General features: G+C 35.3%; 4 protein-coding genes across 5 annotated transcripts; 1 reads left to right on the top strand and 3 right to left on the bottom strand.

Moving 5' to 3' along the window:
• Positions 1 to 264: 264 nt before the first annotated feature.
• On the bottom strand, positions 265 to 2,179 carry LOC143910815 (uncharacterized). The gene is made up of 3 exons (XM_077429412.1): positions 2,042 to 2,179; positions 1,690 to 1,995; positions 265 to 1,378 (listed from the first exon to the last, which is right to left on the bottom strand). The coding sequence occupies exons 1-3, from the start codon at positions 2,177 to 2,179 to the stop codon at positions 278 to 280; spliced, it is 1,545 nt and encodes a 514-aa protein (XP_077285538.1). The 3' UTR covers positions 265 to 277.
• Positions 2,180 to 7,336: 5,157 nt separating this feature from the next.
• Positions 7,337 to 10,558, top strand: 140up (RPII140-upstream gene protein). The gene is made up of 6 exons (XM_077428864.1): positions 7,337 to 7,627; positions 9,255 to 9,420; positions 9,489 to 9,577; positions 9,655 to 9,788; positions 9,880 to 9,988; positions 10,073 to 10,558. Exons 1-6 carry the CDS (start codon positions 7,470 to 7,472, stop codon positions 10,179 to 10,181), a joined length of 765 nt encoding a protein of 254 aa, XP_077284990.1. The 5' UTR covers positions 7,337 to 7,469; the 3' UTR covers positions 10,182 to 10,558.
• On the bottom strand, positions 10,194 to 16,795 carry twf (twinfilin actin binding protein). Of its 2 annotated transcripts, XM_077428862.1 has the most exons (9): positions 16,606 to 16,795; positions 16,437 to 16,514; positions 14,988 to 15,099; positions 12,545 to 12,707; positions 12,343 to 12,476; positions 12,165 to 12,268; positions 11,940 to 12,083; positions 10,781 to 10,899; positions 10,194 to 10,709 (listed from the first exon to the last, which is right to left on the bottom strand). In XM_077428862.1, the coding sequence occupies exons 1-9, from the start codon at positions 16,628 to 16,630 to the stop codon at positions 10,557 to 10,559; spliced, it is 1,032 nt and encodes a 343-aa protein (XP_077284988.1). In that variant the 5' UTR covers positions 16,631 to 16,795; the 3' UTR covers positions 10,194 to 10,556. The 2 variants fall into 2 exon arrangements, with proteins under 2 accessions (XP_077284988.1, XP_077284989.1); XM_077428863.1 differs by lacking the exon at positions 11,940 to 12,083 and having other exon boundaries at positions 10,549 to 10,709; positions 16,606 to 16,746.
• A 3,800-nt stretch (positions 16,796 to 20,595) lies between these two features.
• Positions 20,596 to 25,814, bottom strand: LOC143910589 (uncharacterized). Its single transcript, XM_077429123.1, has 10 exons — positions 25,431 to 25,814; positions 25,189 to 25,361; positions 25,046 to 25,111; positions 23,968 to 24,108; positions 23,622 to 23,885; positions 23,400 to 23,544; positions 23,186 to 23,327; positions 22,915 to 23,113; positions 22,717 to 22,846; positions 20,596 to 21,329 (listed from the first exon to the last, which is right to left on the bottom strand). The coding sequence occupies exons 1-10, from the start codon at positions 25,677 to 25,679 to the stop codon at positions 20,865 to 20,867; spliced, it is 1,974 nt and encodes a 657-aa protein (XP_077285249.1). The 5' UTR covers positions 25,680 to 25,814; the 3' UTR covers positions 20,596 to 20,864.

Below are 25,814 nucleotides of genomic sequence, written 5' to 3'. Positions count from 1 at the left end.
TGCCCAATGGGTATAAATGTGGGGAGCTCTCAGCCTGGAAAGGATTCCGACCTGGAGCGCCGACGAGAGCACACGAATAAACACCTTCTACAATTTTGCTGCGTCTTTCTCTCCGATTCTGGAAGCCCCCTCTTCACGTCCACGCAACAATATCAATAATTAAAAATAAAAATATTTATTATAATAATGTAAATTTATTATATTATATTTACAATTAAAAACAATAGATAAATATATTCTTTAAGTCACCATTTCAAGACTTTCAAGTCACCGTTGGTCAACAAACATTTTGAGCATATTTCACATTTAAATGGTTGTCTTCGGTGTGCCGCTTTATATGTAGTTGCAAGCGAATCTTGGTCACAAAGCATTTCGAGCATATTTCACATTTGAATTTAGTTTCCAAAGCGTGACTTCGCATATGAACTTCTAATTCGGTACTGCTTACAAAGCATTTTGGGCAGGTTTTACATTTGAATGGTTTTTCACCAGTATGACGTCTGACGTGAATTTTGTGTTCGTTATTCGTGTAAAAACATTTTGTGCATATTTCACATACGAATAGTTTTTCTCGGGTGTGACGATTGATGTGTTGATTCAAGCTAGTCTTTGTTGAAAAGCAATTCGAGCATATTTCACATTTGAACTTTGATGTGTGGAGTCGCATGTGAACTACCAATTCACTTTTGACTACAAAACATTTTAGGCATGTTTTACATTTGAACGGTTTTTCACCGGTATGATGACGTCTTATGTGAATTTCTAACTCTCTCTTTGTTATTAAACATCTCGAGCATATTTCACACTTGAATGGTTTTTCCCCGGTGTGACGTCTCACATGAATTTCCAATTCGCTAGTATTCACGAAGCATTTGAAGCATATTTCACACTTGAACGGTGTTTTCTCACTGTGGCGTAGCATATGTTGTGTTAAGCAAACGTTGCTCGCATAGCATTTTGAGCAGATTTCACATTTGAATGGTTTTTCCCCAGTGTGATGTCTCACGTGGTTCGCTAATTGTTTTTCGCCTGCGAAGCACTTTGAGCACATTGTACATTTGAATGGCTTTTCTTGAACGTGACGTTTTAAATGTTTTTTCAAGCCGTAGTTGGTTGCAAAGCATTTTGAGCAGATTTCACATTTGAATGGTCTCTCACCGGTATGAAGTCTCATATGTTCCTTCAAACGACCGTTGGTTAAGTGACATTTTGCGCAGATTTCGCATTTAAATAGATTTTCCCCTGTATGACCTTTCATATGATATACTAAACCACCACTGCTTACATAGGATTTTGAGCAGATTTCACATTTGAACGGCTTTTCTCCAGTATAACGTCTTATACGAATTTCTGATGCATTATTTGTGAAGCTATTCAGCTGAAATACATATAAAAAGTAATAGTTTAACATTTAATTTGCTTCAAAATATGGTGATGATAGGAAAAACATCAAATTGGCCGTAAAAATAATAATAAATTTACATTCAGAGGATTTTGAAAAATCTCACTAAGAATGAAATTAATACTCTTAGTAGAACAGATAAATATAATTTGCTTTAAATAATACTTTCCAATGTCATATTGTTAAATAAATAATGGTTCTGAATTGGCGATTATTTTCAGATATTAAAATATGTCAACTTCAATATACATATATAACTGACCCAACTGCAATATAATATACATTACCGTTGAATCATTTCCTTCTTTTGATGACAGCACGTCAACGTTTTGACTCTTTTCCTCTGGATTACAATCCCTCGGTCGAATTTCACAATCATCATTGGTAGAAGTGCATACTTGTGAATCAGAATGATCTTTCCAAACTAAATCATCGAGTATAACTTCTTCCGATTTAATATCCAAAAATTCAATAGATCTATTTCTCGCCTTTTCATCGCTCTGTTTACAAATATTTTTAAATTGCGCCAAGGATGTTAAGTTGCATTGACACAGCGGGCATATTACATGGGGTAGTTCGTCATGCTTTTCCACCTGTAATGGAAATGTAAATTAGGTACAATATAACTCATTTGAATACATTGTTTGGATGAGAGTATCTGACTTGCAAGTGACAACAGCCCAAGATGAGTTCTTGCAATTGCAGAGATTCCGAGTTCTTATATATGGGAATGGAATATTCGGCTGGAACTGAACCCAGACAAAGTCGGCACGTCATTATACTGTGTTTTACTTATTGCTTGGTTCGAGGCTTTTAGTTAATTCCGGGATCACCGATACATCTTTGACAGCTGACATTCATGGGTACCAATTGAATATATTTGTTCAAGTTGAAAGTTTCAACGTGAAAAATATTTCAAAGATTGACATCGAATTAATATATTTATATCAGTAGTGTGAAGTTGGTTGCACAAGCATACATGATCAAATATTTTGTACAAGCATGCTTGAGTGTATGTATCATTATTTTGCGCAAGCATTTTGAACGTGTACATACTATATGCAAGTTTGTTGTTGATACTGCCACATGGTTTTTTTTTTTTGAAAGATTAAGAAACTATTAAAAGTTCATTTTCTAACTTCAATTAAATTTTTGAGATCTGCATAGGTCCTTTCAGTCGTAATACATCGTAATTTTGCTGTCAAGTCTGGACGGAAGCCAGGGGTTCTCAATCGAGAGCCACCTGATGTCGTGTTTATTTATTTATTTAACATATTAGCCACAGTGACATTACAAATATCTCCAACGCGTCACTGTGGCCGGTCATTCAGTAATAACAACATGATAACAGTAATAATAACTTATAATAATAATAATATTAACACAACATCATTAAAATCATAAAAAAAAACATAGATAAAGTAATAACAATCATTCATATTTATAATAGGCAAAATCAACCACTGGCATTCCTCAACAACCACTCAACCAGATTAGTATATTTTATATTGAAGAGGTCAATTTCACCAGAAATCCGGTTAAGCAGATATATCGCCCTAGATATAGGAGCCGTTGACAACATATTTGTGCGAGCCACAGGAGGAACAAACAAATCACGATTTCTCAAGTCCCCGAATTTACTAGGTGCATTAAACCTAAATTCATTTAGAACCTGAGGATTGTGTATTATCCCATTCAACAGCTTAAAAAAGTGCCTTCCCAGTAACATATTCCGACGAGACTCCAATGAGTTGAAACCTAACGCCCCTAATAGGAATGCACTAGGATATAGCCAAGGATAATAACCATACTGTTTCATATAAAGATATCTGAGAAACCGTTTTTGGATTCTCTCAATCTTCAATGAATGAGTTATATGGGTAGGATTCCATATAATAGAAGAAAATTCTAGAATACTACGTACTAAAGATTCATAAAGAATTTTAAGCACCAATGTACTCTGGAAAGGTTTGCTAACAAGTAGCAAGAATCCCAGCATTTTTGTTGTGTGTTGTGTGTATAGCTTGGTGGTAGATCGTCGGCGAGGCTGGCTTTCCTCACGGTATCTTCCTTCGTCGTCGGTGTTCTGGTCTCTGCTGATAGCTGCGCTGCTCTCTCTCTCGTACCGTGTGTAAGTATGAGTTTGATACGGGACAGTGGCGGGAGATTATAAACCAATGAAACAGGTCATAGCAGAAAATATGATCATAATGATTATATTTTCACGTTGAATTTACATAGAGCAAACAGGGGGAAAGGGGGGGGGGTTGTAAACAAAGAACCACGCGTGCTTTGAGGTTATGTACTATCCACGCTTAGCTGAGTTGTCTGCCTTCGGGATGAAGACAGACCAGGCTTCCTCTGGTGCACACCGGACGGATACTGGACCTGGTCTCCAAGTATCGTCAAACATCACCAGTCTCGAGCTGGTGGTTCGGTGGCGAGGACGCGAGCCGCGAAAACACAATGTTTACGCGGCGACAGTTGGCGCGCAAGTCGTGGGCTGGCCGCTCTTAGGGCGGTCAGCACAGGCAAAACATAGGTTTCGTGGGTCGTAAGGCTACGAAAACCGACCATCAGACAATTGGTCTGAACAAAGTCTTTCGTGTGCTGTTATAGTTTCTTTCATGATCGTATCCTGCCCTTTAATTAAAGGTGTAACGAGTGAAAAGATTCGAATAAGTTCCTTCGTTAATTTGGAGATAATTATGCCAATCAATCCATTAATATATGTTCAATGGTTCGGTGAATATTCCGCAAAAAGCGATGTCACGCAAGTCACTAAAATCTTGATCACGAAACATCTGGAAATTAAAAACTCAAAATGTTTCGGCAAGCCAGCAAAAATGTTTTGGCGTTATGGAGGATGAACGAATGAGACGACTGGCATGTTAATGCACGTGTTTATTATATGACAGCTGAAGACAGAGTGAGTAGTAGCTCTCCGAACCCAGCCGAGTTGGTTCCCACTCGCAGGAAGGCAACCAAACTCGACCATGTCGTATAAGCGAGCCGCCACAGCGTTTATCGAACGAAAAATTATGTATAATCGCGTTCTTGTTGGAAGAAGAAGCTCAAGAAGGCAATAAAAAAGCACGGAGGCGTTTTTATGTGCATTCCATGTTTAAAAATATAAAAACCGAAGGAGAGTTTTGGACACTGTATAAGGAGCTTGTGGATGATGGACAAATTTTTTTTTAATATTTCCGTAAAAAATTTAAATTTTTTTTTAATATTTGCGCCAAAACCACGTCGAAAGATTGAACAGCTGTCAACTGTCACTATCGATAATTGGTCCAAAACAGCAAAGCGGCAGACTCATGACACGTAATTCGCGTGTATATTTCCACGATGGCCAAAAAAACAGATACGATACGTTGACGGATGTTGCTGTAAGGTATGAACAGGAAATGTCGGATACTGCTGTAAGCCTGCCGTGGCGTAAACGTGACGGTTGGTATGAATATACCCATACAAAATGTACCAACGAATACTTTTCGTACGGCCGGATACCTGCTGAAGTCGGTACGTCCTGATTAGGTATGAACAGACCTTAATGTGTTGAAAACATAATAAATCATTGTATTTTACTGAACCCCGTGATGAGTGCGCCCTTCGTATCCGCATATTCCTCATATATACATGTTGGTAGTAGTGGTCGTTCACCGGTCCGCACTATTGATTATTTTAGTAGTCGAGTGAAATAGACGAGTACGACTTAGTCATCGCGAGCTCTTCACAAAAAGGGACGATTGCCATTTGAAAGAAACACGCGTTATTATTGGTGACACTCATTATAAAAATGGTGAATGTTTTGCGCAAAAATTTCATCAACTCGATGGAATTTTCACTGAACTGCACTGGAGATGTCATCTAGTGAACGACAATTTTGCTAAGAAAATCATTTTCAACTCACAACCCAACCCACAAACACTATGACGAAATGGAAAACTCCTCTCAGCCTGTGGAACACAACCAACATCACTTCACCCCTGGATTATTTCAATGTTACGAAAGAAAATATATCCATAAAAAACACAACCATTTTATACTAACGATAAATTAATGCAATCATTATAAGTTATTTATGTACATGTACATGTTGTAAATGTTAGTCATATTGATTGAATGGATAATAAATAAAACAACAAATTTCGTAGTATTTATTTTATTTCTTTTGAAAACCCAAATATCTCATCTCTCAATACATTCACACCGCAAACCGGTGCATTTTCTATTTTATTTTTTTCTATTTATTTTTTTATTTTTTTTTATTTATTTGTAAACATCTGTTCTAAAAAGCTTATGTAAATAAATAATCTCAGTGTTTTGAATTGATATTTTTTTTCGCACAATTCTTTCGCCTAGTTTTATGTATGTATGTTTCGATTTCAAAAACGAAATTCGACGCAAGTATAAAAAAATAATTTAAAACATATTTCATACATTATATACGTATGTGTATATGTATTCATATGATCAAGTATTTAGTTTCGTCACCTCGTTTCATTTCACATTTTGTCAATATTGAAAAATCAACATTCTATCTAAGGATGTATGTGCAGATTGAAGTTTTTTCCTATTAAATAAGATAAAAATAAACTATATACCAATTTGTCTTAATATAATTTACATAAAACAATGCACATACTAAACAAAATCTACGGAACTTATTCGAATACGATTTGAGGCAAGATTATTTTTAAAAAACTTAAGATGTAAGGTTATCCCAGTTGAAATGAAAGTTCTGAGGAGCATTTAACTTGATTTTCTAGTTATTTGAACAGCTTTCTTACTCGACTGGACTACTTGAAATCAGTTGCTGCTCGTGAGAAGTCATCGTGGGGGGGGGGCTGCGGAGACTAATCAGGCTGTAGTAGCTCGTTAACCAAACCGGTGATCGAATGAAACCAATAATAGCATACATATGTACTATACTGGGAGGTCTGCAGCCCGCAGCCCATGTGAACGACAAAAATAGCATGCATTTGTACTGTACTGGGAGGACTGCAGCCCATATGGACGAGCTGCCACCGCTTGAAATGCCTTTCGAGCTGTAATATATTGGTTTTTTCCAACTATTGTAAATTTACGTTTTTTATTTGCATTACTCAATTACTCCCGATATACAATAACATCATAATCTTCGTCCAAATTGTCCGTATACGGACAAACTTTCATAATCATATGAATTGTTTTATTCTATTCATTTCTTTACAACTACAAACAATATAACATAACAATTTTTAATATTATAACAACAATTTTATTGACATTTTATAGTACTGGTGCGTCTATAAGCACATTTGTAATTATGCTACTACAACGATGTAGCTAAAAGAACGAAATATTTATTATGCTTCACAAAAATAGTATTATAAATATATTTTTTTTTGTCTATAACTGATGTAAGATTATAACAGATTTCATCATCGAAACTTCTTATTCAATAAGTATACAATCTATTTTTATCATTTCGATTTTGTCCTATTAGTGACCGAGTACTATTAAATGAACAGAAACAAGTAATACTTTCCAATACAATAAATAAATCCAACTACAGATTCATTACCGTGTACTTAAGAGACGAAAACAAATAGATATTCATTTTATACGAGTATTGAATGAGTGTTAATTCTATTTTCATTTCAAATATCGGGTAAAGCAATAGTAAATAAATAGATACACATGTTCACCAGGCTTGTAAAATAACACGTACGTCCCTAGTATTCAAACAAAAATATTGTTTAAGCAATAAAATATAATTTCACATGGCTTTCGTGTTAGTGGTCATTTTTTATATCTCTTATCTTTAATTCCTAATGTGGCCCTCCATTTCAAAAGTTTGCCCAGGCCTGTTGTAGATATTGGTTATGAAATAGTAGGTTAAAAACAGGAAAAAAAGCGTACCAACTTATTCGCTTAGGAATAATTAGAATACGTAACTTTCACGGTGGTAGCACTGACTGAGAGGTTAACTTCATCTGTCAGTGTCGACTGTCGGTTTCACAGTTCCGGTCCAGTTTGAATAATTTCTTTCTATTCGTTTAAAAATATCAAAATCGAGATGCTGCGAGCAGTAGTTGCAATACGACCATTATTGTGCTTTCTACCCTTTAAAATTGACGATGCCGATAAGATATCTGAATTTCAAAAAAAGAATTTATTTAAACATAGTTCTGATGAAACTGGATTCGAAAGAGTCAAAAATATCTACCGTTTAGAGTATGTTATTTTTTTTGTTAATTAGTTAAATTTTACTATTTTTCTTTTATTCTGTTCAAATGTACAGTTGAATTTGCTTAATATCATGACAGAATTTCGTCGTATAAATAACTAGTATATTTTGGTCCAACATATGTAGGTCTTGGTTAGTACAGAAATTTAAAGTTTCCAGAATCCTGTTGAATCTTTTTATAGATAGACTCCAGCTTGACAGTAAAGTGTATATGAATCATCATCAATGCAATATTTTAGAGCTAAATATACATAATATAATAGTATGTTTTCAGGTCTCAATTGTGGATCTAGATATTGAATGCTCACTTATGTATATATATTATGCTCACTTATGTATATATTTTTTGCTGTCAAGGATGAGAGGCAAGCCTCTCTCCTTCAAGCTGATATTAACGCTGTCTTGGAGTTCAGTTCTAGTTTAGGCCTTGAACTTAATTTAAACAAATGTGCAATTATGAGCTATGGACGTGCACATTCGCTCTATTGTCACGGATATTCCATTAGATCCGTCTTGTTGAAGCGTGTGGAATCTATTGTCGATTTGGGTATCACTTTTGATCCTCAGCTCACCTTTCACAACCATGTCAAGAAAGTCGCTGACGTTTCCTTTCGTCGACTTGGATTTGTTTTGAGATATGCAAGATTATTCTCCAATCCTTTGTCTTCTCGCTTGCTTTTCAATTCGCTTGTGAGAAGTAAGCTATAGTATAATGCGATTGTGTGGAATCCGCATGAAGCAAATTACTCTCTGATGATTGAGAAAGTGCAAAAAGCATTTCTTCGTTTGCAAAAAGCATTTCTATATAGGAAAGAATATGGGTATTACCCATATCTCTACCCCACTCCTTTCCTTTTGGGCATGCTTGGGTATAATTCCCTTGAACTTCGGAGAAACTTCTCATTAATTCGTTTCGTTCTCCTGCTCTTACGTGGTAATACGTCATGCCCGTTGTTGCTGGAGCAGTTGGGACTTTATGTCCCTAATCACTATGTGCGTGGTAGACATCATCATTTGCTGGCTGTACCTCCTGCCCGCACAGTCCTTTTTCGAATGGCTCCTATTCCAAGAGCTATCCGACTTCTTAATGAAATCGTTGCTGCCGAGACTGAATGTGATATTTTCCACCTTAGTGAGCGTAAATTGTCGGAAATTACTCTAACCCATTTATCTGGTAGTCTGCGCTCATCATTGTTTTCATGATTGATTGTGATTTATGAGTGAAATTTTGATTAACTCTCTTCCATTTGGGCCTTACAGGGATGTTTTGTATTTGTAGTTGTTTCTTACATATTTATTGAAACTGGCTGTAGGTGCAAGGCATTCCTTATGCTATATTTTATTTGATATTTTTACTTTATCTGTTATTATTAAATGCTATTTTTTATGTTTATGTATGGATGTATTTATGTTTATGTTTAATTGTTATTTTGTTTTTGTGTTATATTTTTTGACCATTGTGGGGCTTTAGGAATTCCTGTTATGCCACAATGGTCTGTTTAGAATAAATAAATAAATAAATAAATTATTATCCCTGAAATAATATGTATTAATAAATTGGGTGTATAAAGCTTGAATAATTCAATGTGTAAAAGATTGTCGTTTTCATTTCAGTGAATTTGATTCAATCTCAAGTGAACTTCAGTATATAGTTCGGTCTGCAACTTACGCTGCTTTTTTCGGAGGTGCTTACGGTGGGTTCATAGAGTCCCGATCCGCTTACATTAAATTTATGGAGAAAAACAACGCAACCATATACGATAACATGTACCAAGCCAAGGTAAATATGAGTTTCAATAAGTTCCAAACGAGATGAGCGCACTATTGAAACACTTATTATGGTTTCAGAAAAAAATACACGACACTGTGGCTTTATCATTCGGAAGAGGTGCTTGGAAGTGGGGATGGCGTATGACTCTCTTTACGTCTACATATACGTAATTTTTTTTAATCCATTTAACGTATGCATGATATGCTATATATGCTTTAAATATCAAACTATTTTTTGTTTTAGAGTTGTATCGACTACTATTCAAGTGTATCGAGGAAAGACATCGATGTTAGAGTACATAGTTGGAGGTGCCATGAGCGGAGCCCTATATAAAGCTAATATGGGTTTACGAGGAGCTATCGTAGGCGGTTCCTTAGGTATTTGAATTTAAGTTGTTTCTCAGACGTGTTTGAGACAATTCAAAATACACATTTATATACATATGTTTGTGTATTTTACACTTTTTAGGGGGTTTTTTGGGAACTATAGTAGGGGGAATTACATTGATTATTTTAAAAGCTAGTAATATTACTATGGAGGAACTTCGTTTCTGGAACACCCAATGGACAGAAGTCAGGTTATTATCATTTGAATTGTTGAAAATTATATTTTTATTGTATTCTATTGAGGCGATTTTTATATGAGAATTTTTCGTTTATAGAAAAGAGCAATGGAATAAAATTCATAATCAGCAAGCAATAGAAAAGAATGATGCCTTAACGGAGTCTCATGATATAAGACTCGAAGACAATCCAAAAGGGGAAAAGTAAACGAATGGTTTTGATAGATTTTAATATGTATTTATATGTAAATAGATTTTGCAAAATAAGATAAACGAATAGTAAAAATAATTAAACAAAATCTGACGGATCTTAATATATATGTATATATATATATATATTCTTTTTGTTGATTTATTGTCATTTCTTTCTTTACATTTTTTATATTTGTATATACACACCTATTGTGGAGAAAGTATTTTGACTTTGTGTTTTGATCCATTCGTCGAAAATGATTTTTAACCGTACGTAATACTTCATTTATCCTAGTTCCTAGTTTTTTAATATTATTTCATTGTTAAGTTAAATTAAAATTGTGAAAAAATAAAAAAAATATTCGATCACAAAGCGATATAGAAAAGCTATTCATTGCGTTGTTTGGGTTTTCGTTATTCGTTTGGCGCCTCTATTTGGCGGACCTTTCGGCTTGGCAAAAGCTGGCCGATGGAGATTCCTCTTCGGGTGAACTTCATCTTGTAAAAATTCCTCAGTTAACTCCTTACCATCGTCGATTTCAATCTGAAGCGAAATGTGAGTTTAATTTTTTATTAAATAAATCGAAAGTAAAACAGAATACGATTCGTACACACCTTTTTGATGATTTCTAATCCATTTTGTGAAATGATATCTGAAAAGGGACCTTTACAACTGGAGTATAACATTCTTTCTTTGATAGAACAACTATAACCAGGCATTGAATATATAAAAACTAAAAAAAAAACAAACGTTAAATATTATTTAATCAATACAAATAATCGGTAATACAGTAGAACCTCGATTATCTGGACTAAATGGGGATGAAGGTAGTCCGGATAATGACAAATCTGGACAATCGAAAAAATCACAATTGACATTGTCAACCTTTACATACTTTATTTTATTAATATTACATTACAAATATGTGGTAGAGATTCCTGACAGATGACGCTGTTCAGGACCACGGTTGGGATGTGGTGGTTTAGGTGAAGATCAAACACGTGGGTTTCAGTCATGTTGTTTATTAAGACGATACGTGCGGAGGTTTAGTGACCAACCGCGCGGAGCGCAGGTCCAACTCCGACTAACCGTTACATCTCTGCCCCTTTTCATCCCCTTCTCACAATCAGTCGTAATATACTTTCTCATCCATAGCCCATACATCAGCCTTTCGTTCAATTCCAACCCTACATATATAATAACATGAAGATCAATATTAAATTATTCTTTATTAAGAAATTCAATTATGCATTTTCTTTAAGTTAGCTGTTCTTTTTGAAGCTGCCAAATCGCGAATACTTTTCATACAATAATGGACCAGATATTCGCTGTCCAGACGATCGTCTTTGAATGAACCACATAAAAATACACTCCTCGACTTCTTCATTTCCTGATTTTTTCATAAACTTACGCTCTGAGCTTCCATATTCTGACATTAAGAATCAGTAAACTTCACAATTTTTCACTTTGTTTTTTTTATATCCGAAATCGTTCCAACACCATATTTACTAGACAAAAAACGTCGTAAAACTCTGCTTTTTAAATCATTTATTATATCTAATTTGCCTTTTAATGATAATACAACACGTTTTCTTTTCCATATTGGTAATATTTAAATCGCGATCAAATTTTCAAGAAACAAACGTCCTTTGAGTATTATCTTATTTTCAAATTTTTATATTATGCATTTCAAAGCAGCAAAATCGTACAATTTGTGTTTGTTTTTGTCAATCCAGATAATCGAGGTTCTACTGTATATAAAAATCAAATTACCGATGGTTTCCAGATGATCACCTTCATGCGTATGTTTGAATAAAAATAAATGATACCGTGGTACATCAGACGGAACTTGTGCCGGCAAATCATTGAGCGAAACGTTTGCCGATTTTGATAAATGAATTTCTTCCTTATCTACGTCTACATATCAACATACATACATTTAACCGAAACAGTTTACTTTTGATAACATTTGTGAATTAAAATGAATATTTTCACTACCTATTCGAAATTGAAGATAATTGTATACGCCTTTTGCCATATCAGATAACGCTTGATAACTACTCTGTGTTATTGGAAACGATACTCCACTCAAAGTCTGTTGCCTGAAAGTACATATTTTGATAAAATACAAAATGTAACGGAACAGAATATACATTGAATAAAAATGGACAACAACCTGGAATCCGGACTGTAATTCGTTTGCTTGTCCTCTATACTTAAAGCTTTCAAAGCTTCTTCTTTATCCGTCAACGGAGCAGGTGCACTTTCACCTCTTAAGTGCCGTCTGAAACCTTTCAAAGTTGCATCATCCTGAAACATTAATCTTGCATAACTGATAATATCTATGACAGCCAAAATATTTTAGCAATAAAGCGTACTTTAACGTTGCAGAACAGTTCACTTTTTAAGTGCGCCGAACCAAATTCATTTTTGAGAGTGGCTTTCGTCGAAGCGTACAACATTTTTTGTCTTACCGGAGCCGAATCGGGTGACCAAGTGATGAAAATCCACTCATGGCCGAGAGAATTTTTTGTGTCTAATCTGAAATGAATCGAAAGTGTAGTATACCAGTCTAATTCTAAATACTGTGATGGTAGTTTGAAATGTTCAAGATTTTTGCCACACCTATTAAGGGGGACCACTAGTGTGACCGCGCGAAAAAAAGGTGATTTTCGGGAATTAAAATAAAAAAAACTACTGGATGGAATGTTTTATCGTTTTATAAATATATGTATAGATATATACTAAATACATAATAAAAGTTTTTAGACAAAAAAATTGAAAATTCAGCGAGTTATACGTAATCTCCCAAGGCTCCAAAAAAAAAAGTACCCCCACTGCTGCAGTGATAGCGACCTTCACAGTGCCTGAAATCAAAAAATTCAAAAAGTTTATTAAACTAGAAGATATTTGCCGTACCATGAACCTCCATCAAAAAAAAAATTGAAATTTAACAAAATGGCGGAGTTTAAAAAAAAAAAATCAAATTTCGCGCATAAATTTGTTGATTTTTGGCCTGCCAAAATTACATTTTTTATTCAATCGGAAAACTGGAGGTTCATGGCACGCAGAAACATATATAAAAGAAGCTGAAAAAAAATCAAATCGATCGGATGATTCATTCTCGAGTTACAACTGCAGCAAATTTGAAAAATGTAGTTTCGAGAAAAACGCGTTTGAAGTTTAAGTTACTGATTTCGTGGCTATAAATCAAGAAATATCATACCTACTGTTAATCTGCTATTCCAGGCCCATACAGTGCACCTTCCTCTTCTTCGAAAGACAGCTGTTGGGCTGCTAAAGCTTTTCTTCGAGCTAATCGGCCCTCTTTTGAAGCAGCCTGTTGACGATGATCTGCCATTCGAAGCCTCGTATTATCTTTGTCAACGGCATAATCGTTCGCTGCAGGTCCAATTATAATTCCCATTACATTGAACATTTTTAAAATTGATGAATAACCGTCATTAAATATTGATGTAGCAAAATAATTTGATAACTCTATCGTTTTGAGACCACTGTGGAGGTGTTTCGGAGCAAAGTGCCATAGCAAGCCATTATAACTTTCGTTATTGTTCCGAGTATTATTACCCAGACATCTTTCGAGTAAATCACGCCGACTCAAGTCTTCAAATATTGGTTTCAGAGCATTTTGAACCTTTGGATCAAGTGGAACGTAGTCGTGTTTGAACTTGGTCATGTCCAATCTTCTTCTTCCAGTGTCAACTTTTTCTCTTCTTCTACAGCTCTTTGCATACTAAATTTACAAATTGATTCTGCTGATGTCCATAAATTCGCAAAGCATCCACTGAAAGTTTGAGTATGGAATTTACGTATTAGATCCATCAAACCACAAAAAAGATTCACTCCGTTTATTCCGATACCTAAGTCGCATCACAGCCACTATGCGTCTATTTATTTCAAATGCATTACCAATCATAGGCCCGGAATTGATGTACGAAACGCCGCATTCACATATTACAGCAATTTTGAATCCTAAGCCTCGCGGACTTGCTTGATTGAACGTAATTTTTTTTTCACAAGTTTTGCACATCACTAAATTACTTATTGCAGAAAAAACAGAAATAAACTGGAGAATACTATAACCGTGCGTTGGATCAATCACAATTTCTTCGTCCTTATTGTGTCAGCTGACGTACTGGTATTTGCGGTGGACTGTTCACATATATGTTGATTCGCCGAAAATTTTCGTTTTTTAGAAGTTGATCTACGCGTGGGATCAACATGGGAACCCTTTTGTTTTGAATACTGAGAACTCATTTTTGCTAAAATTTTGTACGATGTTCTCACTATAACGGTCACAATAACACTGGAAGAGAGTTTAAATGTGCCAAAGTCTAGCATCTCCAAAACAGCCAGGTATACGACCCGTTTTTAATGACTTTTCTGGCTGACAGAACCCGAACAATAACTGCGTTATGAATCATAACGCAGTTATTATGATCCGTACGCTAACGCAACTTTCGAACCGACGTCAGCTGCTCTTCAAAAACTATTCGAGATATGCACTTGAAAATTTAGTATGTTATTTTTAAATGTATGGACTATCGAAATGTGCAAAAAAAAAAACGATTTTTTCAAAATGTTACACTAGTGGTCCCCCTTAAACATCAAATCATTTTTTTTTAAATGGATATTTCATACAATGTTAAAAAATAAAATAAACAACGAGGCTGTGATGCCAACTCGTGTACATACAATACAATAAATTCATACTAAATTAATTATTTTTAAGATTACATATACAGACTCGGAACATTTTAATTGGCCGTTATACTTAAATGAAAGCATATATGTATGTACTTGTACAAAATGAAGCAAGGATCGTTTTCCTCGATCAAACAAGGCACAACTTTATCAAAATCGTCCTCCCAATTTCCAATTATGTTGAGCTTCGACTTCAGTGCAAGTTCCTCTGAAACGATACGAATGAATATTTAAATCAGTGATAAGAGAGTTGATATATAGTTTTAATACTAACAAAATTTTCTAGTATCTATGTATATATATAACAGGATCATTATATTAATATTAAATTCATATAAACATAAAATAATGGTGTCACGGACTTTACACTCAATATAAAGCATTGTCAAAAATTTTCGAAAAAACGAATATGGGTAATATTCACTCTGTTGTCGTCACTAAGGATTACAATACCGAAAGTACCTACAATACTGAAGGTATCGGTATTTGACCGAAAACAAGTTTTTGGTACTACCGGTACTGTAAACTAAATAAAAGCTTTTGAAAATCCGCAGATTTATCAAAATAATTGATCTGACTTTTACAAACGATTGCAGTGATCATAATTTACACGTTAATTTGAACTCTATATGATTTGATACATGTGTCATTGCATCGATCAAAAATTATTAACCGTTGAGTGTAAAGTCCGTGAGTGATTTGTCGCGGAACCGATATAGTTTTAATATTAACAACATTTTCTAGTATCTACATCTAACAGGATCATTATATTAATATTAAATGGGTCTACCCCACGGGATCGAATGTGAAATGCACGAAAAACCAAATATCGGAAGGCAAAGATCGAAAATCGAAAGAACTCAAGTCGAAAGATCAAAAAAAAGGGTGCATACTCACTTACTTTGCGTGAGCAGGATACAACAGGAACAAGAGGAACAGGCTTTTCCTCCCGTATTAATGTGCGCGCGCAGAATACGAGAGGAAAAGCCTGTTCCTCTTGTTCCTGTTGTATCCTGCTCGCGCAAATTAAGTGAGTATGTACCGTTTACCATGCACCCTTTTTTTTTGATCTTTCGACTTAAGATCTTTCGATTTTCGATCTTTGCCTTCCGATATTTGGTTTTTCGTGCATTTCACATTCGATCCCGTGAGTTGCACCCAGGATATTAATATAATATTTCGAATTGTACAAATGCAGAACATTCGAATTTGGAATAAGATGTCTTTCGATAACAGCCCTACATTCAGCCAGTTTCTGTAATTTGATTTAGATGAATTGCATCATTTGAAATTAAGATTTTATCCAAATCTAAAAGTTTCCATCGTCTGTTTTATTTAAATGAAGCTTCAACGACGTGTCATATAGCAAACAAATGCGTCATCATCTCTCATCTCTGGGATAGGCAATTTTAGTATTGGTGACACCGTACGAAGGCGATTCCCGATCCAGTTGTCGATTGACTCACTGAGCTTTTTATAGCTCGTTCCGGTTGTGTTGGTGAGTGGGTGAGTGAGTGAGCGAAGAGATAAGGATGTGGTGCTCACCGTTATCTATGATGAGACAAAGCGCCCTCACATTGGTGGTGTGGCATTGGCCGAACTGTTTCTTCAACTCGTCGTTGGCTGAAAGGAAACCAGAGCTGGTCAACGTGCGTGACGGATCGGGAGAATTTGCAAATTAGGATATACATGTATGGAGTGGGCAGAATCTTACCGCGGATGCCAGTCTGGTGAGACATTCTGTGATTTTGTTATGTTTATGTCAGTTGAGGTTATGAATTAATACGACGCGGACGCAGACGAAGAGCGAGCTGATGACATCGAGTCGCCACCCACACTGATAGCGAGTGACAGTGACTGTCACGTTAGCCAACTGTGTTCAATTGACGTTTCAATTTTTGTTAATAACACTTCATTTTTCGTCCATAGTCGAAGTCTGCTGTGCCCAACTTTTACGGTAATTGGACTATTCGTCACATTGGGGTGGTCACAAAGACAATTTTTGTCATGAAAATCGCGAATACACAATATTTGGCACTCAAGTTCTCGTTACTATGATAGTTATTTATTTATTTATTTGGAAAATTTACAGTTTATTAAGTTACATAGATTGATAGTAAAAAACATAATTATGTTAAGTAAACCATTAATAATTTTCACATATAGGTAAAAAAAAGAAAAGCTCAAACATTTAAAATAAGAAACAAAAATGATAATAGAGTAAGATAGAGTAAAATAGAAATAACAGTATAATAAAAATATCAAAATAATAAGAATAATAATATGATAAAAATGATGAAATAATAAAAATAATATAATATATAACAAAAAACAAAAAGACAAAATAAAAATTCATAATCACAATCGTAAATTTTCAATAAAATTAATCATCGAAAAACAAATTTGCAATAATCACTCTAGCTTGTATAGCATTAATATTAAATAAGTCAAACATAGAAATTGTTAAAATTAGTGTGTTGACGGTGGAGCTTGCACGCCAGATGAATGAGCTTCTTCCATAATTAGAAAAAGTATTAGGTATGTAAAGGAGCTCATTACATCTAGTCATTCTATTTGGCACACGCAATGATAGTCTGCTCAATAATTGAGGACAGTCGATCGAGCCGTTAAGGATGTTCAAAATTGTTGAGATGTCAGCTATCTCCCTTCTTTTGACAAGTGGAAGTAGATGCTGACACCTACAAGCATCTTCATAGGAAGTATAGGATAATCCAAAACGGCTACTGATGTACCTCAAGAATCTCTTCTGAATGCGCTCCAATCTGTCTCTTGCACCAGAGTACTATGGGTTCCAAACTTGGGATGCAAACTCAACAATACTTCTTACGTATGCACAATATAGTATTTTGTATGATTTAATAGAAGTAAAGCATTTGGAAGACCGGATGACGAACCCGAGGGCCTTCGACGCTCGAGCTACAACATTGTCAATATGTTTACTAAAGGATAGATCAGAATTTAAAAAGACTCCCAAATCCCTAATTTCCGATACCCTTGTGAGTCTATGTCCGTTGATTGAATGAGGAAAGTCAACTGGACATAGTTTTCTGGTGAAGGTTATGCAGGAGCATTTTGCTACATTAATTTCCAACTTATTTATGTTGCAATAAGCCTCTAGCCTGAACAAATCATCTTGTAGGGCCAAAGCATCATTTCGGTTGTCTATTCTCTTGAAAATCTTCATATCATCAGCTTCATAACTTCATATCGTTAGTATGATGGACTTTTCGGCTACCAGATATTCCGTTATAGAGATTTTAGTGACTTTGTGACGAGTAATTTGTGACCAGTAATCACCGAACCAACTTTTACTACGCTACGTCATTTAGACAGGAAACACCTAAAATATATTTTTTATTAATTACTAGCTGAACCCGACATGCCTTGCAATGCCAGAATAAGCGATGCGGTGCAAACGATCGAAAAGCGCCAGACAGACTGAAGCACAGATTAACGAAACGTGTACCTTATGCGTGCGCACTGCTCGCACTTACACTAAGCGAAATCTACCCAAAGTCCCGAAATACCTACCCTGTATACGTTCTGTGCTTCTGATACTTTAGTTCCGAATTTTTCCTTATTAAATTATTAAAAACTCGCCAGCAAGATCTAACTCAATTTTAATAATTGCATCTGTGCACATCGAAAGGTTACTCGTCATCTGATGTGCAATTTTTCATTCGTGAAGTCGAGAATTGCGTTTAAAACAGCCATCCAGTTAATCTGTCTGTCGCTTTTCGATCGTTTGCACCAAACCCCAGAATAAGGCATGCAATTCCCATTCCCGTTCCCGTTTCAAGTAATGGTTGGAGCTCAACTAACGTCTCTTCAACGCCGTGTCGTCGTAAACCAACTGGTAATGTGATTACCAACGAACACATTGCCCTGACTACACGATGACGCTTCAAATTTTCGCGTCGGTAAAATCGTATTTACGAATATTATTATTAAGAGGTTTTTTTTATCACAGTAAGCTTCCCGGATATGCATACAACAAATCCTGAAAGTTCCATCGTAATCGGTTGAGTAGTTTAGGAGCCTATACGAGACAGACAGACATTAAATTTTATATATACATATCAGTGGCGTGCGCTGAAATTCTCTCTCTTTTTGTCGTACAGCCTTACTTAATGTGCACGAACGGGATACAAGAGTAACAGCCTGTTCCTCTTGTATCCTGCTCGTGCACATTAAGTAAGGCTGTACGACAAAAAGAGAGAGAATTTCAGCGCACGCCACTGATACATATATAGATTCATATTTGTTAATTGTAATGACTTACGAGATAGAAGCGCCAAAAGAGAAGTTAAGTTCACATATTGTTTCTGGATTGCATCTCCGTCTGACTGAATCAGTTAACCTTCTTACCTCTAGGTATGTATATACACTGATTTCTCAGGAATCCGATCAACTAGAGCAGTTAACCCTTTGAGTCCTGACGTCTTTTTGGCTGAAAGACCGATACGTTGAAAATTTCGCCAACTCTCTAATATATCTTGCAACAATATAAAATAAACAAAAGAAGTCTATTAATGAATGTATTTTTCCAAAACTAGTTCCACCTTTTTCATTGTTGCTAAAATGTAATGCTCACAATCTAAATGCCAAGTCACAATCTAAAATACTCAGCAGTTAAGGATTTCCATCTGAAAATTCTGCTATGGTTATAAATTCAAAAATTCCGGTGTAAACCAGTCTTTATAAACGTTTACAAATGAATGACACGGATTACGTGACCCATGTTCAATGCTACCTGGAAAGGCTTAGCGGGTAGTATTGTTGTTTACTTTGTACATGCTAAAAATACAACGCCTATCGGCGTTTTTAAGCCCATGGACTTTTTAGAAAAACTTTGATCGGCGCTGGTTAGCATTCAAAGGGTTAATAGTTTATTGTTAACTGTGGACTTGGCTGTTATATTTTTATTTATTGTAAGAATTTTTAATGTCATATATTTTTCTTCTGTTCTTAATCTGTTTAGCACACTCGTCGCTTTGGAGAAATCTTATGGCGAGTGTGAAAAAAATAAAAATTCGAACAAAAGCCAATTATGGCTCATATTTGATGCTATATTTATATAGCTGCACCAGATGAATTTCGCGATAGCTGTATAAATACAGAAAGCTGTATATATACAGAAATTACAATGAGGCGTGTAGCCGCTCGAGGACCGTCATACAACGAATATGTCGAATTAGCGTTTTTCAATTTGACCAATTTGCTGTCACCCCAAAAATGGTATTATCTGGTGCAGACCGCAATTCCAACACAGGCTTACCGACGCTACTGAAGAAGAGTCAATGATTTTGTGACGAAGGAAGAAGGAAGAAACGACAAATAAACATCTAATTAGATTTTTTTATTTGAAAAATATTTTCGGAATTCCCAATATTTTTATATAAAACTCGCCGTTTAAATTAAATATCTTATGAAGCTTTTTTTTATATAAAAATATTACAATTTAAATTTTATGAGAATTATATATATGTAATAAGGAATTAAATTAATTTTGAATTAATTCATACAAGTCATTATGAATTAATTCAAATGTGAATTAACAAAAAAGGGATTAAGCATATATGCCAAACCACAGCAAATGCTGGAAATAAATATCTGCCTTTTTCGATTGCAAATGACACTTTGTTTTATCGACATATAATGGCTGTTTTTTTATTTTTTATTTAGATTGTATTATATTTGGGTTTGAACTATGGACGTTTTGAATGAAATCGGTTTTAAATAAATCTTGAAATATCAATTTCGAACCTTATTTTCTTATCCGATACATTGAACTGATTATTTTAATGTATATTATTTACAGTCGTTAAATACACCTTTACACAAAAAATATTTCAAATAATTTATTATTTACATACTTAAAAGCTTAGTTCTCTGGTCAAACCTTTTGATATATTATTCCATATACATTTATTTCAATCGATTTCAAATTCATTAAACATTATCATTAGGTGGTGTTATGTTAATCAAGGGGTCTCGAGCTTGAGTCCCACTTGCTTGCGTTGTATTTCTATAATTATTTAAGACGTTACTTATTATAGGGCTTTCGAAGATATTTTCAGACCATGAACCTTGTCTGTTACTACCAGGCGATCTACTGTGGGAAGCATTGCCTTCCATAATCGTCGCTAATGCGCCTGAGCTAACATTGGATCCCCTGCGAGATCTGAACGACCTTAAGTGATGGAGGCCATGAGATTCTCTGGGTTGTGTGTGGAGTAAGGCTGAAACCATCTTGTCAAGCGTCGCCAAATCACTAGCCATGGTACTGGTTCTGTACGAGCTTTGTCTTTTGATGTTCAACGAGGAGGCTCTGTTCAGTGAAGAGGTTCTGTTCAACGAAGAAGTCCTGCTCAAAGCTGGGTCTTTTGGCGAATTGTTAAAAAAGAGTCGACTTATCTGAAATGTCAAAATAAAAGAGATTAACAATTTGTGGGTATTCTGCGACTGGCAGCACTTTCACAATTGTTTGTGTAGTTCTCTACTTCTTTCCGAAGGAAATTCTACTACAAAACTCAATTAATAAAAATAGCAATAATCATTTCTCGTCGTTTCATTCACAAAATCAAAAATGCAAATGCGATCTGCATGATTTATAATAAAAAAGCTTAGGAAGAGCATACATAACACCAACTATAATAACAACCTTTCACCAACTATAATAACAAAAATTTCGCCTTTATTTTGTATGGCTTTTGGCGCTCCAATTTCAAATTTTAAAGCGCCTTTGACGCATCGAGTCGCGCCCTAACTTATTTGGCGCCCTCGGGCGCCACCCGACCCAGCCCCCCCTAAAATCAGCATTGAACATAGCCATTAACAACCAGCAGAATAGACTAGTGGTAAACATATAGTAATGCTCTGAACAGAATAGTCACGAGTTAAAATCCCACTGGTTTATGTTGGCCAGACCTTGGATTTATGACTAGGGCGATCGTTTCCTATCAAAGTTTGCCAATTTATCTGATTTTCACTAAAACGGTTCCAACAAATTGGCAACCTTCCCATTTTCTAGCAAAATCTCGAGTTTTCAGCAATCTCGAATATCGCTGAATTGTTTAAAATGCTGCAAATTCACAAACTTGACCGTAGATGTGGATACTCTGTGGATAATGTGATAATGTTGCGAGGATGTAAAGAGGGGGCTTCCAGAATCGGAGAGAAAGACGCAGGAGCGTTGTAGAAGGTGTTTATTCGTGTGCTCTCGTCGGCGCACCAGGTCGGAATGGTCTCCAGGCTGAGAGCGCCCCATATTTATACCCGTTGGGCACAACACACATACATACATACACATGTAAACTATTGGTCGATGAGTGGGGCGATCCCATTGGCCGTTGCATACGGCTCAATCATTCGGCGAGGACATTTTGGCGCGAACGAGAGATCAGGTGATTAGCGCTCGTAAGCCATCGGTCCACCCACCTAATCTCTACGTTACAATACTAATAATATTTCTATCAAATGTAAAATGTTTCTGGCCAGGAAGGCACATTGGGGTCACCTGTTAGGCCTTCTTGGTATAAATTAAAAGATTAAAAATAAAAAAAATAAAAGTAAATAAATATGTATGTTATATCTAGTAACATTAAATCTGCACTTGACTCAATTCTGATTCCTGCATCCATGTGTGAAAATTGATTGCCCTTTATACATATATCGTTAATTAATACAAATTGAACAAATTATCAAACTACAGTGTGACTCAATAGTGTCATTTTAACAATGCACCAACTATCAGTTTACATTTCAAAAATTAATCTATTAAAAGTACTTTTATTGGACTTACATCGTCGAGACCGTGAGTTTGATAGCTGACACGTTGAACTTTTCGGAACGTGTCATCATCGATGGCTTCCCTTACAGCTTCATCCAACTTTTCTCCGAGATCTTCAGTTTCTAAGTCATCCATCATATACCTAAAAGTTGATTAAAGTTAATCCGTGTCAAATACTAGATAAGATATACGATTGATAATTATATTTACTCTCGTCTTTCAGCCTCTTCGGCAGCTCTCATACTGGATCTATTGCCCTCTCTAACCAATTTCAGATCGTGCTGCCAAAACCTTTGCAAATCTGGACTGGAAGTGTAAGGTGCTGCAACTTCTTTGATCTTCAGAACCAATATTGCTGTTATAAATATACAAATGACGTTCACAACAGTCAAACACGCACTGACGATCCCTGAAAGATTTCGAATGAATTCAAGAGAACTATTCGGGAAGAATCAGAATTATATATTAAATAAAATCGAACCATTGATTGCAAATTCGATTGGTATGTAGTCTGAATACAATGGCACGTAAGAACTGTTGCCAGTGTAAGCTTCTCCTTTTATATGTGGTATCTTTACATCCTTGTAAATCAGCCAAATGCAAGCCAATGCCCAATAAAGTCCCTGATGTAAATATCAACATGATCATTGATCATACATGAAATGGGAGTAAAATTTTTAATTTAAATTACTCACACAATTGACGACAGGTGGTAATAACGAAGCAGATATAGCAACGCCGATCAGAGGTCCAGCACTTCCTTGGAGTAATGCAACGGCTACTCCAGATCCTGAAGTCAAAGCCCACAAAACTCCCATCCAAAGTGATCTAACATTTCCTCTAAAAAATATAATTATGTTGAAAGCCACATACAAATGAAAGTACTCCGGCTTAAAATATTACATAAATTATTTTACCTTCCTTTCATTTCCTCCGTAGGCCAATCTCCGAATCCCCATGGCATTTCCGTAGTACCCAATATCAGACCGAAGATAAATCCGAAAAGGCAAGATACGAACATTCCGACTACCAAACTGTACAAACCAGATTTTTGAAGACTCCTGTCAGATATTATAGTTCCGAAAGTGATCGACATGACAGGTCCCATGAGTGGGGAAACCAACATGGCCGCAACTATGTTCGGTGAATTGTTCTCTACTAAACCCAAAGCGGCCAAAGAACTGCAAATATAAATGTCGATCGAGATTAATATGAAAAAATCAACGGTTTTTATTTTAATTCTATGACGATAAGGTCATTTACTCTGCGGTCACGATTAGAAGAAGATAATCAAAGGACATTTTTCCACCGCTTCGCACTCCATCGACCACTTGCTTTACAGTTAATTTGGATCTGATGGATTCTACAAAACTTTTCCATTGCTTTCTTTCTTCAGTGTTGCGCCTGAAGTTTAAAATGTTTTAGATTGTAAATAACATAAAAATCAATTATACCGGACGGCAAATTTTCATGACAACAGACCAGAAAACCAAAAATCTAAATCAACTACTAGTTTGGATCCACGGATTCTAGTAGAAGTCATTAGTCTAGTAGAATTAGACGAATGGCTTATCCCAGATACGTTGAGAAAAGCATTTTGTTAAATTTTTAGTTGTTAAAAGAACGTTCAAGTAATACTCTTTTAGGGTTAGCCCTTTGAGTGCTGACGTCTTTTCTGTTGAAAATTGTAGCTAATCCAAACAAACTCTAGATCACTACCCTAGATAACTACCACCGAGGATTTCGAGTTTTGTAAAGGTGTGTTTAGACTCTCTAATATATCTTGCAACAATATAAAATAAACAAAAGGAGTCTATTAATGAATGTATTTTTCCAAAACTAGTTCATCTTCTTCATTGTTGTTAAAATGTAATGCTCACAATCTAAATTCCAAGCCACAATCTAAAATACTAAGCAGTTTTAGAATTCCATCGGGTAATTCTGCTATGGTTATAAATTCAGAAATTCCGGTGTAAACCAGTTTTTATGTGTAAACATTGACACGGATTACACGACCCAGGTAGTATTCTTGTTTACTTTGTACATGCTCAATATACAACGCCTATCGGGGCTTTGCAGGCCCTTGGACTTGTCAGCAAAACACCGACCGGCGTTGGTCAGCATTCAAAGGGTTAAAAGGCTGGAATTTTATTATAGTGGGTGCAGGTAGTAAACTATTAAATAATCCAATCCAATAGTAAACGAGAAAATTTAAACTAAAAACTTTTGATTATTGATTTTAATCCTCATTTTGACAGAAAAAATAGTGCGTAGTAAAGATTTTCAGCCATCTGCTCTGTTGCAAGCATAATTAAACCAAAAAATATATGTGAAATCTTACAGTATAACCTCTTCTTTTTCAGATTCAGTTTTTAAAGATGAATAAACAACACTACACGGCAACACACTGTAAAAATCTCATATGAAGTAAACATTTCCAAGATTCAAGTAAAATTTAAAGGCAAGCAATACTACATATAATACCTAACTACGGAATTCAATTTTTTTCCTATTCCAAGTTCAGTGAGGCAATGTAGCACATTTTCACAAGGATCACCAGATGCGACTGGAAAGAACACTTCAAAATAATTGCCTTCTTTATCCGGAAACCAGACAACATGTTCAACTTCCAATTTTTTCAAAAGTCTTTCTAGTATCTAAAAAATGCAAATAAACAATAAAATTTTGGTATTTAACTATTATAATGATCAAATTTGAACACTAACCTTTTCCAGCGGTAAAGATTCTCCTCTCTCAACGGGAAAAAAGTCTCCGAGTGAACGTCTTTCATCTTGATTGAACGTCATCGGTATCCTTTGTTGATTTTTATCCCTTAAACTGACTCCCACATGCAGAAGATTATTATCAACACCGTTAAAATTTGGATCGTTTTCAGGAAATTCACCATAGCCACGTCTAAGTCTTTGTTCGTAATTAGCAGATGGAATACAGACGACGAACACAACACCGGACATTTCGAAGATGATGTATCGATGACTACTATTGATACTATATGAATGTATTTGAGCGGAACTAAGCGACTCGTTAATTGACGTATCCACTTAACACTATTTAACGACTATAAATCTAATTTGTAATTGAAGATAAAA

Source organism: Arctopsyche grandis, chromosome 4 (assembly GCF_051622035.1).
Source record: "Arctopsyche grandis isolate Sample6627 chromosome 4, ASM5162203v2, whole genome shotgun sequence".
In the NCBI taxonomy this organism is placed as follows: Eukaryota; Metazoa; Arthropoda; class Insecta; order Trichoptera; family Hydropsychidae; genus Arctopsyche; species Arctopsyche grandis.
Note: the sequence above shows the minus strand (reverse complement) of the source record. Positions and strands in the feature narration are given on the sequence as shown.